This window comes from Papaver somniferum, chromosome 7 (genome assembly GCF_003573695.1).
Source record: "Papaver somniferum cultivar HN1 chromosome 7, ASM357369v1, whole genome shotgun sequence".
NCBI lineage: Eukaryota > Viridiplantae > Streptophyta > Magnoliopsida > Ranunculales > Papaveraceae > Papaver > Papaver somniferum.
Window position 1 is genome coordinate 3994963 of NC_039364.1, and position 13504 is coordinate 4008466.

General features: G+C 37.0%; 2 protein-coding genes across 3 annotated transcripts; both read left to right on the forward strand.

Annotated features, from left to right (window-relative positions):
• The first annotated feature begins 960 nt into the window (after nucleotides 1–960).
• LOC113294653 (protein ENHANCED DISEASE RESISTANCE 2-like) lies at nucleotides 961–5212 on the forward strand. 2 transcript variants are annotated; one of them, XM_026543037.1, is made up of 3 exons: nucleotides 961–1119; nucleotides 2040–2178; nucleotides 2613–5212. In XM_026543037.1, the coding sequence occupies exon 3, from the start codon at nucleotides 2646–2648 to the stop codon at nucleotides 4959–4961; it is 2316 nt and encodes a 771-aa protein (XP_026398822.1). In that variant the 5' UTR covers nucleotides 961–1119; nucleotides 2040–2178; nucleotides 2613–2645; the 3' UTR covers nucleotides 4962–5212. The 2 variants fall into 2 exon arrangements, with proteins under 2 accessions (XP_026398822.1, XP_026398821.1); XM_026543036.1 differs by lacking the exon at nucleotides 2040–2178 and having other exon boundaries at nucleotides 963–1119.
• A 5154-nt stretch (nucleotides 5213–10366) lies between these two features.
• LOC113293940 (putative F-box protein At5g62060) lies at nucleotides 10367–11431 on the forward strand. The gene has a single exon (XM_026542380.1). The coding sequence runs from the start codon at nucleotides 10367–10369 to the stop codon at nucleotides 11429–11431; it is 1065 nt and encodes a 354-aa protein (XP_026398165.1).
• Nucleotides 11432–13504: the final 2073 nt, after the last annotated feature.

Consider the following 13504-nt stretch of genomic DNA (forward strand, 5'->3'; position numbering starts at 1 on the left):
CCTTTCTTGTCTTTCTTGGGTTTTCCTTGGGGTTGTGTTTCTTGATGAACTTCTTGATTATCATCAACTTCTTCATCTTCAGCTATTCCTTCTTCTTGTCTTTCAATTCTTACTTGTTCATCTTCTTGTTCTAAAATTCCTCCTCTAGCTCCCGCTCCCAATTTTTTCTTACCTCCTCCTCTAGGATCGGGAGTTTTAGAAGTAGAAGGTGTTACCTCCATCTTCTTCCTCTTTGTAGCTGCATTGGTCCTGACACAAGTATGAAAGTTATAAGACTAATTCGAACAACAAAGAGATTTGCAAAGCCAAAAACTTGTAAGAAAATAAGAAGGCTCGGCTTACCCGAAATAACACATATGAGCCGAATCATGTCTTCAAATTTTTATTAGCTTACACAGAGAGTGGATCGGCTCATACCACAAAACAATTATAAGCCGATCCTATATATTCGGCTCACAACCGACACTGTCGAATAAGCCGAGTCTATGGTTATGAACTCAAACATGTATTCGGCGCAACATGATATCATATAAATAAGCCGATCCTATATACTTCTAAAATTTATGAAATTTTAACAATGATATTCGGCGCAACCCTAATACTACCGAATAAGCCGAATCTAGACTTATGAATTGAAACATTTATTCGGTGCAAAACTAATACAACCATACAAGCCGATCCTAAGCACATGCAAAAATGCCGATCCTAAGCACATGCAAAAAGTTTTTGATATGCCCAATTCTGAAATTCAAACAACAATTTTCTTTGGTCTATTATTTAATGAGTTTGACCAAAGAAAAACAGTCAAACAGATTTAGACCTTGATCATCCATGCCATGCCAGGCTGCCACTAACCAAAAATAGTGAATTGATAAAGGGACCAGGACAGTCTCATCATCTCGAACTTTTGCCGACATTGATATTGGGGACGTGGATCCCATCGTCATAAAAATTCATTAACTCGAAAAAATCAAACCAATAAATTTCCTCTTACATTACCCACCAAATTCCAGCACACGCAGAAAAACAACAACAAGAAGCTCAGCTTAACAAACAAAAAATCTGCTACCATTAATGGATTCCATTCGTCTTTGATCTCATCATCATCACTATTACCAGGTTAGTTTTATTTGATCGGTATGATTTTTGATTTTTTCCATTCAATTTGTAATTCGATCTGTAAATTTTTTTTAATTTGAGGTCTGATTCATTAATTGGGATTTCATCCACATTACAATTTGTTCAGTTAGGTATCTCAAAATCAAATGTGTTAAATCTAGGGTTGTTTCTCATGAAATTGTGTATAATTAATATCAGATCAGAGAAGTTATATAGCTTAACGAGTTCTGGATTCCCTAATAGAAGACTTGTGATTGATTAAAACCCTAGGTTTTATTTTATCAGGATTTTCAGACATTCGATCTGTAGATTTCCTGAAATCAGGAATTTAGTGTATTTCAGAATGAATTTTTTCTTATTCAGGGTTTGTTGAGAAATTTATATGATAAGGGATGACTGTTTTGGGGTCAATGTCGCATAAAAACTTTATTCTGTTATACATTATCAGGAATACAATTTGGATTTGTTTTTCATGTACTACTAATTCAAATTTGATTAGGGATTTATATTTGCTATGAAGCTTGAGAAGTTTTTTTTTTTTTTTTTTAGCTCTTAAGACTTTTGCTTCCTTAAAGAATTCTATTATGTTTAGGAATCCGCTTTAGAATTTTATTAGGATTTTTCTTTAACTAAGTCGATATACGTCTTATTCATCTACTTAGTTCGCAGGGAAAAGTTTTTGTAAGATTGTTAGTGTCTTCTTATTATCTATGGTTTACTACTTGCTGGCGTTAGGTAAGAACTATCAGTTCTTATCAATGTTAAAGTCTTTATGCGACATTGCCCCTGAAACAGTCATCCCTGATAACTATGTATGCCTTATTTTTCATCCCACTTTATATTTTCCTTGTGAATCCTTTGGGGATTTTTGTATAATTATCTGTGTGTGGTCGCTAAAGTAGCTAATTATGATAACACAGGTCCATACAGAGTGAGAGAGTGTGTTTTTGTGTGTACCTTGGTGGGGCTGGGGGCCTTAATTGTCGGGGTGAACGGAGAATTCTAATAGTTGGTGTACCATCTATGGTTGTTGGCTAGCTCAAGAACTAGTTTTTGATAGTATGTTTTCTAAAAGCTTAGCGGTAGTCAATGTTTTGATATCAGTAGATCTGTGCACTTTTTGTTGTTTCTTTACTGTTTACTGAGTGTAAACTCAAGATTCATAGCAGCTGATTATCATCAAAAGATTATAGCCGTGGTAGTTTTCTATTTGGAATGGATACAAGATACAGTTTTTCTTTTTTCTCTTAATGTGTCGTATGCATACTGCACTGTACAAGCATTGACTAATCTGCGTCAGCGATTTTTTCTTGTATACCATGGTGGGAGTTGTCAGTTTGTTTATTCACGTAGCTAACCAAAAATACCTTAATGCATATTACCAAAGGACCTGCTGTTATACTGAGTTTGGCTATACACCTGACCTGCACATAATATACAGATGCCTTTATACTGTGCATCATCAGTAATTTCAATAACTATGAAAAATGCAGGTCCACAGAGAGTGAAATAGAGAGAGAGAGGGGATGTCGTCGTCATCGTCAACAAAGAAGATGGTGAATAACGGTAGCAACGAAGGCTCTGATAGAGAAGGATCATCATCGCCGTCGTCGTCATCGTCATCCGAGCAAGAGAAGGCTGCAGAAAAGTTTGAGTATTCTGGCTGGGTATACCATCTTGGTGTTAACACAATCGGTCAAGACTACTGCCATCTTCGTTTTCTTTTCGTTAAGGGAAAATATGTGGAGATGTATAAGCGAGATCCTCATGAGAATCCCGGCATTAAACCCATTAGAAAAGGCGCCGTTGGATACACTCTTATGGTGGAGGAATTAGGTCGTAGGAAGGTCAATAATGGGGAGCTCTATGTTTTACGGCTTTCCAATCGATTAGACGAGAGCAGAAAAGGAGAAATTGCTTGTGCTACAGCTGGTGAAGCTACAAAATGGATGGAAGCATTTGATCATGCTAAGCAACGGGCTGAGTATGAGCTGGCAAAAGGAGGTAGTTGTATGCAGAGAAAGCTTAAAAACATGGAGAATAACGAGCTCAATTTTGAGGGACATCGACCAAGAATGAGAAGGTATGCGCATGGGTTAAGAAAACTTGTAAGAATCGGAAAAGGTCCTGAGGCACTTCTACGCCAGACCTCAAATCTAGGAGATGAGCATGTCAAGTCAGATGGGTTTTTTAAAGGGGATGTTGGTGATGCTGTTGAGGCCCATCAGTGGAAATGTGTTCACACGGTCAATGGTGTTAGAATTTTTGAGGATGTCGCTGATGGAAAGAAACGGAAAGAGGATGTTCTTGTTAAATCTGTTGGTGTTGTGGATGCAAACATGGATACAGTCTTTGAAATGGTTCTTAGCCTTGATCGAAGAAAGAGATATGAGTGGGATATGATGACCAGTGACCTAGAACTGGTTGATTCGTTGAATGGCCACAATGATGTTGTCTATGGGACATATGACCCGAAATACCTCACTCGGTGGCAATCCAAAAGGGATTTTGTTTTCTCAAGGCAGTGGTTCCGAGGGCAGGATGATGGAGCATATACCATTTTACAATTTCCTGCCATCCACAAAAAGAAACCTCCAAGATCTAGCTATCGGAGAACTAACATTACTCCATCAACGTGGGAAATTAAAGCGCTTGACCCTGCATCACCTTCCGATGCTCCAAGATGTCTCGTGACTCTAATGTTGGAGATAAGCTCTAGTGGTTGGCGGAAATGGAAAAAATATCAGCATTCAACATTTGAGAAGACCATTCCGTACGCATTACTGTGCCAAGTGGCAGGACTTAGAGAATACTTTGAAGCCAATCCATCTCCAACATATGCAAGTTCTACAACTACTGTCCAATCAGAATCATCTGCTTCTTCAGGTTCTTATTCTGAATTTCTAGACGGTGATGAAAGTGATCAGTTTTATGATGCCATTGCTGCTGATGAGACGTCCTCATCTGATGATGAGGATAGTGACGATGATGTAGAGGTCCTCAAGAAGAATGATGGAAAGGTAAAGCTGAAGAATGTTTCATGGGCGATTGCAAGGTTAGCTTTGAAGCGGAATACAGCTCCGAGTTCAGAGAAGGAACTTGATGCCAGCATTTCTCCTGTCAGTGTTAATGCAATTCAGGTTCATGGATCTCTGCGTGTAGGGAAAGACGATACAGATGCAGATTGTTGGACTTCTCCTGACGGCCAAGGATTTATGATAAGAGGGCAGACTTACTTGAAAGATTCTTCTAAGATAACGGGGGGGATTCCTCTTTTGAAGCTATTAGCGGTTGATTGGTTCAAGTCTGATGCTAAGATTGATAGGATTGCAGCGCATCCTAGATGTCTAGTTCAGTCAGAAGCTGCAAAGAAACTCCCGTTTATCCTTGTCATTAATCTCCAGGTTCCAGCTAAACCAAACTACAGCTTAGTCATGTACTATGCTGCTGACAGGCCGATAAAACAGGATTCTTTGCTAGGAAAATTCGTTGATGGCAGTGACACATTTCGTGATTCAAGATTTAAACTAATTCCAAGTATTAAGGAGGGATACTGGATGGTCAAGCGAGCCGTTGGGACAAAAGCTTGCTTGCTGGGGAAAGCAGTGACGTGTAGATACCTTAGACAAGATAATTTTCTTGAGATCGATGTGGATATTGGCTCGTCATCAGTTGCAAGAAGTATAATCAACTTAGTTCTTGGATATGTTACCAGCCTTGTTGTTGATCTCGCAATTTTAGTTGAGGCCAAAGAAGAAAATGAACTGCCTGAATATATTCTTGGAACAGTACGGCTAAACCGCTTGAAGCCAGAATCTGCTGTTGATTTTGAAGCTTCCTGATTCTGAAGCTGAGGAAGTTCACTCGCTCTCTCTCTCTATTTCTCTGTCATGATATGCTATTTATCTGTAGTAGTTAAGTCACTGTGTTTTACAAATTTTACAAAACTGCTGTTAGGGTTTTTCTATCAAATATATTTATAGGTATAGTGCAATCTGTTCTGTTTCATCCCACCAATTTAGATGTGTGAAATTTCGTTAAAATCTGCATAAGAAATGCTGTGGCAATCTCCATAAAGGTATATATTATTACATGTCCTGAACACTTCAATTAGATTTTACAACCGTCTGTCGTAAATTGTTTTGCAGGTGTTTATGTAAGGATACGGGTTAACTTGCAGTACATACTGGTTTCTTACTACTGGGAAAATTCCCCTTCTGAGAAACTTGCAAAATTGAACCTTTTTTTATTTTTTTATTTTTGTTGCTAAATACACATAATTTTTTATTCATTAAATTGGGGATTACAGATACAAAGTTAAATTGGAGAAAAAGCAAACAAACTAACCCAGCCCAGAATAACTTGTAAGCCCATTTATCAAATCAACGTGCAAGCCCAACAACCCCTAATTAACAAAATCATACACAACTCTGGCATTTCAACTCTTCCTAACCAGGTAGGTCTACCAATACAAAAATTCCTTTCACCTGCTTGTAACTTTGCTCCTCTTTTGGCTGCACAATCAACAGAGATTGATTTCTCTGAAATAATTTACAAATCTGATATCTGTAAGTTTCTATAAGGTCCCTTCGAGTTTCCACCCCAGTGGGCAAGTCCATTCACCACACATTGGGTAAAAAAACAATTCAGCAACACTTGGCCCAGTTTTACTATATTTTTTTATTTATTTTTTGCGAAGGGGGTGAATCAACCTAGCAACTGAGCCAGACACAGAGACATCTCCAGCAATTCTGCTGTCAAAAAACTAAGAGATTCCCTCCGACATATTGCGAATTAAAGTTCACTCCAAAAAATTTCCTGCATGTACTAAACCTACTCTTCTGACGAACAAACTTTTTTTTTTTGATAAAAAGGAAGATGTATTAATAGAAGAAGGAATGTACAAACAATTCTACCAGAGGTAGATGAAACACAAAAAAGAAAATTTTGCATAACCAATGAGTTAGAGAAACATTGCCTGCCAATTAGACCAGGAAGTATGGGAGAAGTTGAAATGAACTCTGTGACCTGCGGCTGCTGCCCAAGTTAGAACTTTAGACTTGACTTCAAAAATGAGATCGCAATTTCTTTCTTTCCGGATCGTGTGAACGATTGCTGCCAGGATCAAACTCCAGATGTAGTTGCTTGAATTAGAAAATTGCCGGGTATGCCATGTTTCTGCCAAAGCTCTCATTGAACCTGGCAAAACGAAAGACCAACTTGTATTTGGTATTAAGTTACACCAAATTTTGTATGCAATTTTACAGTGCAAGAATAAATGATCCTCCGACTCCACTCCTTCACCACAAAAAGCACAAGCATTATGAAGAGTCATACCTTTCTGTTGAAGAAAATCTATAGTATTCAATTTACCGTGAACCAAACACCGCATTAGAAAACAGATTTTTGGAGGGATAGCCTGTTGCCAGATGAAATGGGAAGGAAAGTGAGACACTCCATGTTCTACCACCAATTGAGAATACAATGATTTGACAGTAAACACACCGGAGGATGCAATTTCCACCTCCTTGTATCTGTCAGACCATCACCGGCAGGGGAACATCATCGATGACTTTTCCTGGAATCCATTTGGATAACTCTTTGCCGTAATTGTCTTCTATAATCTGATACCAGAGCTTTCTCTTTTGTACACCATATCTCTAACACCATTTAGCTAACAATGCTAAATTCATAAGTTTTAGGTTACATACTCTTAGACCACTTCTGTCTTTAGTTGCACGAACCATATCCCAGTTAACTAAATGAGAATTTTTTACTCCCTCTGTCTATTCCCATAGAAAATTTTGCGTATTCTTTTCAAGAATCTTGATGACTGAACTTGGGGCCTTATAAAGAGAAAAATAGTAGGTCGGAAGAGAGGATAAAATACACTTCAAAACAGCTAACTTACCTCCCATCGATAATGAAATATGCCTCCAAACTGAAAGTCTAGCTTCAAACTTTTCTATAATAGGGTCCCCAATTCTTATGGAGTTAGATTTCGCACCAAGCGGCATTCCCAAATACATAAAAGGTAGGCAATCTACCGAAAAACCTAATTCTTCAGCCCAAAGAGTTAAGTCTGGAACTCTTCCCACGTCAACAAGTCTGGTTTTCAAAGTATTTACCTTTAGTCTGGCTATGAACTTGAAACAATGCAATGCTGAAAATATGTTATGTAGATCTTCCTTGTTATCATCCAAAAAGAAAATTGTGTCATCCGCATAATGAAGGTGCTTGACCACACAATACTAGAAGGAGCCACAGAAATGCCGCTGAAAAGGCGTTGGTTAGCTACTCTATCCATAAATCTTGAAAAACCTTCCATGGAAATATTAAATAAAAGAGGAGAAACTGGACAGCCTTGTCTCACACCTGTTGTACTAGTGAAGTTTCCAAAAGAAGACCCATTGATAATAACCGAGAAAGTAGAAGTAGAATAACAAAACCTTAGCCAATTACACCGCTTCCTACTAAACCCCATTTTCACAAGCACAAATTCAAGATATCTCCAATTGATTCTATCAAATGCCTTCTCAAGATCAATTTTGCAAACGATACCCGGTTTTTCGGATCAAAATCTTGAATCTACCAATTCATTGGCAATAAGTGTGCCATTAATGATTTGTCTGCCTTCAATATAAGCACATTGCACAAGAGATATCAGCTTATCCATAACAAGCTTTATCCTTGAAGCTAATACTTTTGCAATAATCTTATATACAGTAGTAAGCAGACAGATAGGTCTACAATCCTTGATAGTCTCAATGTGATTTTTTTTTAGGTACAACAGTGATGGAAGTAGAGTTGTGTTTAGACTTAATAGTACCTGTGGTGCAGAATTCATTCACAGTACCCATAATATCATCCTTGATAAAATGCCAACACTTCTGAAAGAATAGAATAGGAAGCCATCAGGACCTCGTGCTTTGTCATTCCACAAGTCTCTAATAGCATGCATAACCACCTCCTCAGTAAAATCAGCTTCTAGGATATTGGCTTCTGTAGAGGTAAGTGACTCAAAATCAATCTCCTCTAAATCAGGTCGAATGACCTCTTCCTCAGAGAATAAAGTTTTGTAATGATCTACTATATGTTCTTGCAACCTACTTTTTTCAGACACCAACTCATCCCCAATGTAGAGTTGCCTGATTCTGTTGTACCTACGTCTAGCAGAGGCATTGCTAATGAAGAAAGAAGTTTTTCTGTCACCCTCCTGCAACCACTTTGTATTTGATTTAATTTTCCATGAAATCTTCTCCATTTTAGAAATCCTTTTAAAGTCCGCTTTGTATTGAAGATGTACATTCCTCTCCTCTTCGGAAAGGATATTATCTTCGGCCATGCCATCTAGAGTTTGTATTTCAGAGAGAATAGTCTTCAGTTTAGAATCAGTATGTCCAAAAACTTCTTTGTTCCAGACTTTCAGCTTTTCTTTAAGTGTTTGTAACTTCAACCAAAGCATAGTAGTAGGAGTACCTGCAAAACAAAAAGAAAACCACTAATATTCTAGTAATCTCTTCTTCTGACGAACAAAATCACAATGCTAGCCGAGTGTTTTATTCAGTTGATTCGTTTAGATCACGCTTATGCTTTGGACGTTCTGGCCTATATGGTTGTGCAACGCCATGACCAGTTACGCTTTGAAGACCAGATCGAGAATCGCTTGGACAATTGTAATAAGTATGCTGGATCATATGGTTGCTGCATTGGGGCCACTCGTAACTGGAAAGTTGGATAGTAGGGTGGATGACTTGGAAATCTTGCGTTACTTTGGTATTAAGGGACGACGACAAGGTAGAGCTCTTCGCATAACATAAGTTTGGTGGATGCTCAAAGCAAACCTAGTATGGGTTGGTTGAAGTTCAATATTGACGGATGCTCCCCAGGAAATCCAGACTTATCAGGTTGTGGGTTATTAACTTATTCGTGAGATTAGATTAGCAAAATTCCACATTCAACAAATAAATGCAGCTACAACCAAAAAGAAGAATATCATACCCATAAAATCAATATAGAGAGTTCCACTGAGATTAGATTAACAAAATGCACAGTCAATAAATAAATATAGATTTAACCGTAAAAAATAAACATCACTCAAATCAAATAAGAATGTATGAAAACAGACTAACTGTGAACAGCATCAGAATTGCTAAATGGTTCTTTGCTATCCAAGTTCAATATGCACCAACCCATAATAATTATATCCAACCGGGGCTAGCTCAGTTGGCTAGTGTCTACCAGTGCATATATATATATATATATATATGAACCCAGAGTTCTTAATTATGAAAACTAAAATTGGATATGGATAACTAGCTAATATTTAATTAACTTTTCACTTCTTAATATTTAATCGACTCCATTATATGTGTAACCACTTCTCCTAGTTCTTTCAACTAAACCAACGTGTTCCTGTGAGGGAATACTTGACGAAATTTTTGCTTAATATCCACCAGTCTTTCTGAGGTAAAAGATTTTGGGTCATAAAATATTATAGCAAGGACTAGTCCAACCCAATGACTGGTGTTCGTCCTGCTCCGTCGTATCATAATTATCATTCTTCTTTTTATATACCCATATATCTTCTTTTTATATACCCATATATCAGTACAGTACTGTATAGTGTCTACAGAAAAGTATCTGTGTGCAAGAAGTAAAAAGCCGTCCATAACTCCAATTTTCGTGTATCTTTCTGCTGGCGAAAAAGGGAGTGAAAGATGTTCACCAAAGTTTTCGTCAGCCAAATCGAAGACTAGAATCATCTTCTCTACTCTGTTCATCCGGTGAAGAGCTCCATTTGCGAAGATACCATTTTCAGAATAATGATCACGGTTGAACTTAAGATGGAATTTTCCAATGTTTCTCCAACCATTGCAATTGCCAAGAGTGTACACCATGACCTCTGCAAAACTTGGTTCTTTATCTAGCTCATGCACTAGTACAACTTTGTACTCGTTGGTTGAAGCAAGATAACCAAATCCGACCGCTATATGATTATACGGAGAATAATCAATCTCAGGTCGAGGAAGAATAGCAAACTCTTTTGTCATGGGGTTACAAATACAGAAGTTACTAGTCAAAACGGAGTAGAATATAGCAAACTCTTTTGTCAAGAGGACTCCACTGCAGCTCCTCAAAACGAAAGAACTGGCGGGCATTAATATTTTTTTTTTCTTTTCTTAATTATTACATTGTATTACTCAAAACGCAAACACCTTACAATTAGTTAACTATAAAAAGAAACATGGAGAAGAAGGTGAAATTTACTAGTGCCTTTTATGATGATATTCATGAAGACATACTTCTACAGATACTATACAAATTACCGGCTATATCTTTGATCAGATTTAGTTGTGTATCTAAGTTATGGTTTTACTTAATTAACAATCACCAACAACAATTCAACAAATATGACATGGTTGAATCTCAAAAGAAGCCGTTACTCATGTTTAATGGTTTAACTTGTGAGCACAAATCTGAAGTTTGCTATGGTGAAAATTGTTATTTCTCACTTGAAATTTGTAACCCTAGTAGGCTTGAGAAGTTGATCATTCTCTCTCGTTTTAACATAGGGGAAGATGATTTAATGGTTGAAGAAACTCTATTTGGATACGACATCTTGAGGGATGAATATAGGGTGATGTGTATCATTCAAAATAAGGATGAGTGTGAATATTACATTCTTACACTAGGTAGTACTAAACCATCTCCATGGAGACGGATTAATAACCCATGGCCAAAACGGCACCCACTAAGTTATTTTCCATTTACTAGAAGAAGAGTACCACCAATCTCTTGTAATGGAACTCTCTTTTACCATATGGTAAAAGATGAAGCAGAAGAAGAAAAATACAAACGTCTCACTTTGGTATCATTCAATCTAAATGATGAGCAGTTTCAAATGATTAAACTTCCGGGAGATGAGGAATTTGTTTCGAGTTACAATAACGGTGACTTTTCTTTGTTGGAGTACAAAGGATGTTTTTGTTATTCAAGTATGGAGAAATTTGATACTTATTGCGGTAAGATCGTGCTACATATATTGAAAGGTGACACAATTAAACACGCCTGGGTTAAGGAAACTATCAAGTTCAATCTCCCAAGAGAGTTAGATAGTCCTGCTCCTACTTCTAGTACTAGTATTTTGATTATTTCAATCCAGGTAATTCTACATTGGAGGTTTAACAGCAAAGGAAATTGTCATGTTACTATCCAGCTCTACAATGTGCATTCGAAAGAATTAATGGAAGTAAAAGTTCCTGAAAAGGATTTCAACCTTTGTTTTGACTATTATATTTTCATTACGTAGAAAATTTTCGTTCTTTAAAAACATTGGTGACGGCAACGGGTGAAAAAAACACAAGAGCTTTGGAGATATATAATAACAACTCATTTTACAGGGAACGAGAGATTTTCAAAAAAAATCCAGTTAGTTGTAGTAATCCAGCAGTAATTTCATTTTTAGACCCATCCTACTCTTCTAAAAACTAAATTATGATGAGTTTTAAATTTCATATTTTGATTGAAGATAGATATGGTTTATAAATTTTCATATATTTTGATTGAGTTTCAAATTTCATATATTCCTGAATAGCAAGTATTAAGACCCTTAACAGATGCCTCACAAATTTTGTATGCTTCTTTTCTTATTATAACAAGTAGCTCCAATTTTCTTCCAGCGAAGAATCTTATCAGTTTCTTACAAGACCAACTCTGCAGGTCAAGGTTCGCCTAACGTAGAGAATTCCTTTAGTTCTTGTGAGTCTTAGTACTGATAATTGTTAACGTCAAACACTTGCTTAAAAGGGAGGTGGTGGAAACCAGTAGGCAGTTGGTGGTGATCATATGAAATTCTTTCCAATTTGTATCTGTTTTAGTACTTAAAAAGAAAGGCACAGATGACTGCACCTGCTCGTAGAAGGGTATCTAATACTCAATATTTTTGTTTTATGGGGTGGGAAACGCTGTCGATCGAGTGCAGAAGTTATGTGATAGTTTCGTGAACAATAGACGTGCCACAGGTAACCTATCTTAGCTGCGTCTCCTTATGCAGCCATGCATGCTTGATTGCGAAAATTTAGTTACTTACGCCTACTTGGCTTTCTGCGAGTTTCTGCAATGAAGTTTTCTGAGCTGTTGGTCGGGAAGGACTTTAAAAAAGGTGCAATTCCTGGCGCTTATTGTTCCTTCAAATATAAACCTGTCAGTTAAAAATTGTTGTGCAAGTGTTTTAGTAAGGATATGGTTAAAACTCTAGAACTTCCGGTGTTACTGAGATACTAGTAATACTACCACAGGGAAACTTATATTTGCCATAGGACGGAAGAATTGAGTTAGAACTTGTTGTGCAATTTCTGGTTTGTAAGTTTCTATACGGACAAGCAGAGAAACTTTCCAGTAAGGGCGAATCTATGCACCTCACCTGGGTAAAAAACAATCCAGTATTGTCAGTACCATAGTGCGAATTAAAGCTCTCACTCTCCATGATTTTTCCTGCATATACATAGTCTACTCCTCCGATGAACAAAAACAACATGTATTGCATAGATATATTTAATCCACCCCTCTGACGATCAAACAGAAAAATGTACGCATCACAAGATTCCACTGAGATTAGATTAACAAAATGCACATTCAACGAATAAATATAGCTGAACAAAAATAAAGAACATGAAAACAGACTAACAGTCAATAGCATTAGAATTGCATAATGGTTCTTTGTTATCCCATTTCTATAAAAACAAGTTCTTCCAAAATCGACACGAAGACTACCCAGAGATCTCATTTGAATTAGGAACAACTGCTTGTTTGGCTAATCACTTCAACTGACTCCATTATTTGTGTATCCACTTTCTTAATATCCACTTCCAAAAACGTGTTCTTGTGAGGCAATACTTAACAAAATTTATCCTTAATTTCCGTCAGCCCTATTGTAGATATCTGATATACAAAGACTTATGAAAGAAACGTAAGAAGAGAGAATTCTAAACGACTCATTCGATTAGTAATTCTGGTGTACTTTGTTTCATGGATTTATAGCCTATTTATACTGCTCAATAACATTGAAAGTTGTAAAACAGGAAAAACTAAAAACATACCTAAACAAACTAAAACTCCTAAACAAAGCAAACTTCTAGAACAGACTCAACTTGAAACACACGTATTTCCTAAACAGGATAATTTCTAGAAACTTTAAAACTTGACTATCAAGCAACAGAGTATGGCTTCTAATCATAGTCTTGGTTAGACTTGATTTCCTACGGCCTCCCTCAAACCAAGACTATGCAGACTAGTCATTCCAAGTCTTTCACGTAAATTCTCAAATGCATCAGCTTTCAAAGACTTAGTAAAGATGTTTGCGACTTGCTCGGAACTTGGACAA

Coding starts and splice junctions, on each gene's coding strand:
- LOC113294653 (XM_026543037.1), top strand. CDS start 2,646: ATGTCGTCGTCATCGTCAACAAAGAAGATGGTGAATAACGGTAGCAAC.
- LOC113293940 (XM_026542380.1), top strand. CDS start 10,367: ATGGAGAAGAAGGTGAAATTTACTAGTGCCTTTTATGATGATATTCAT.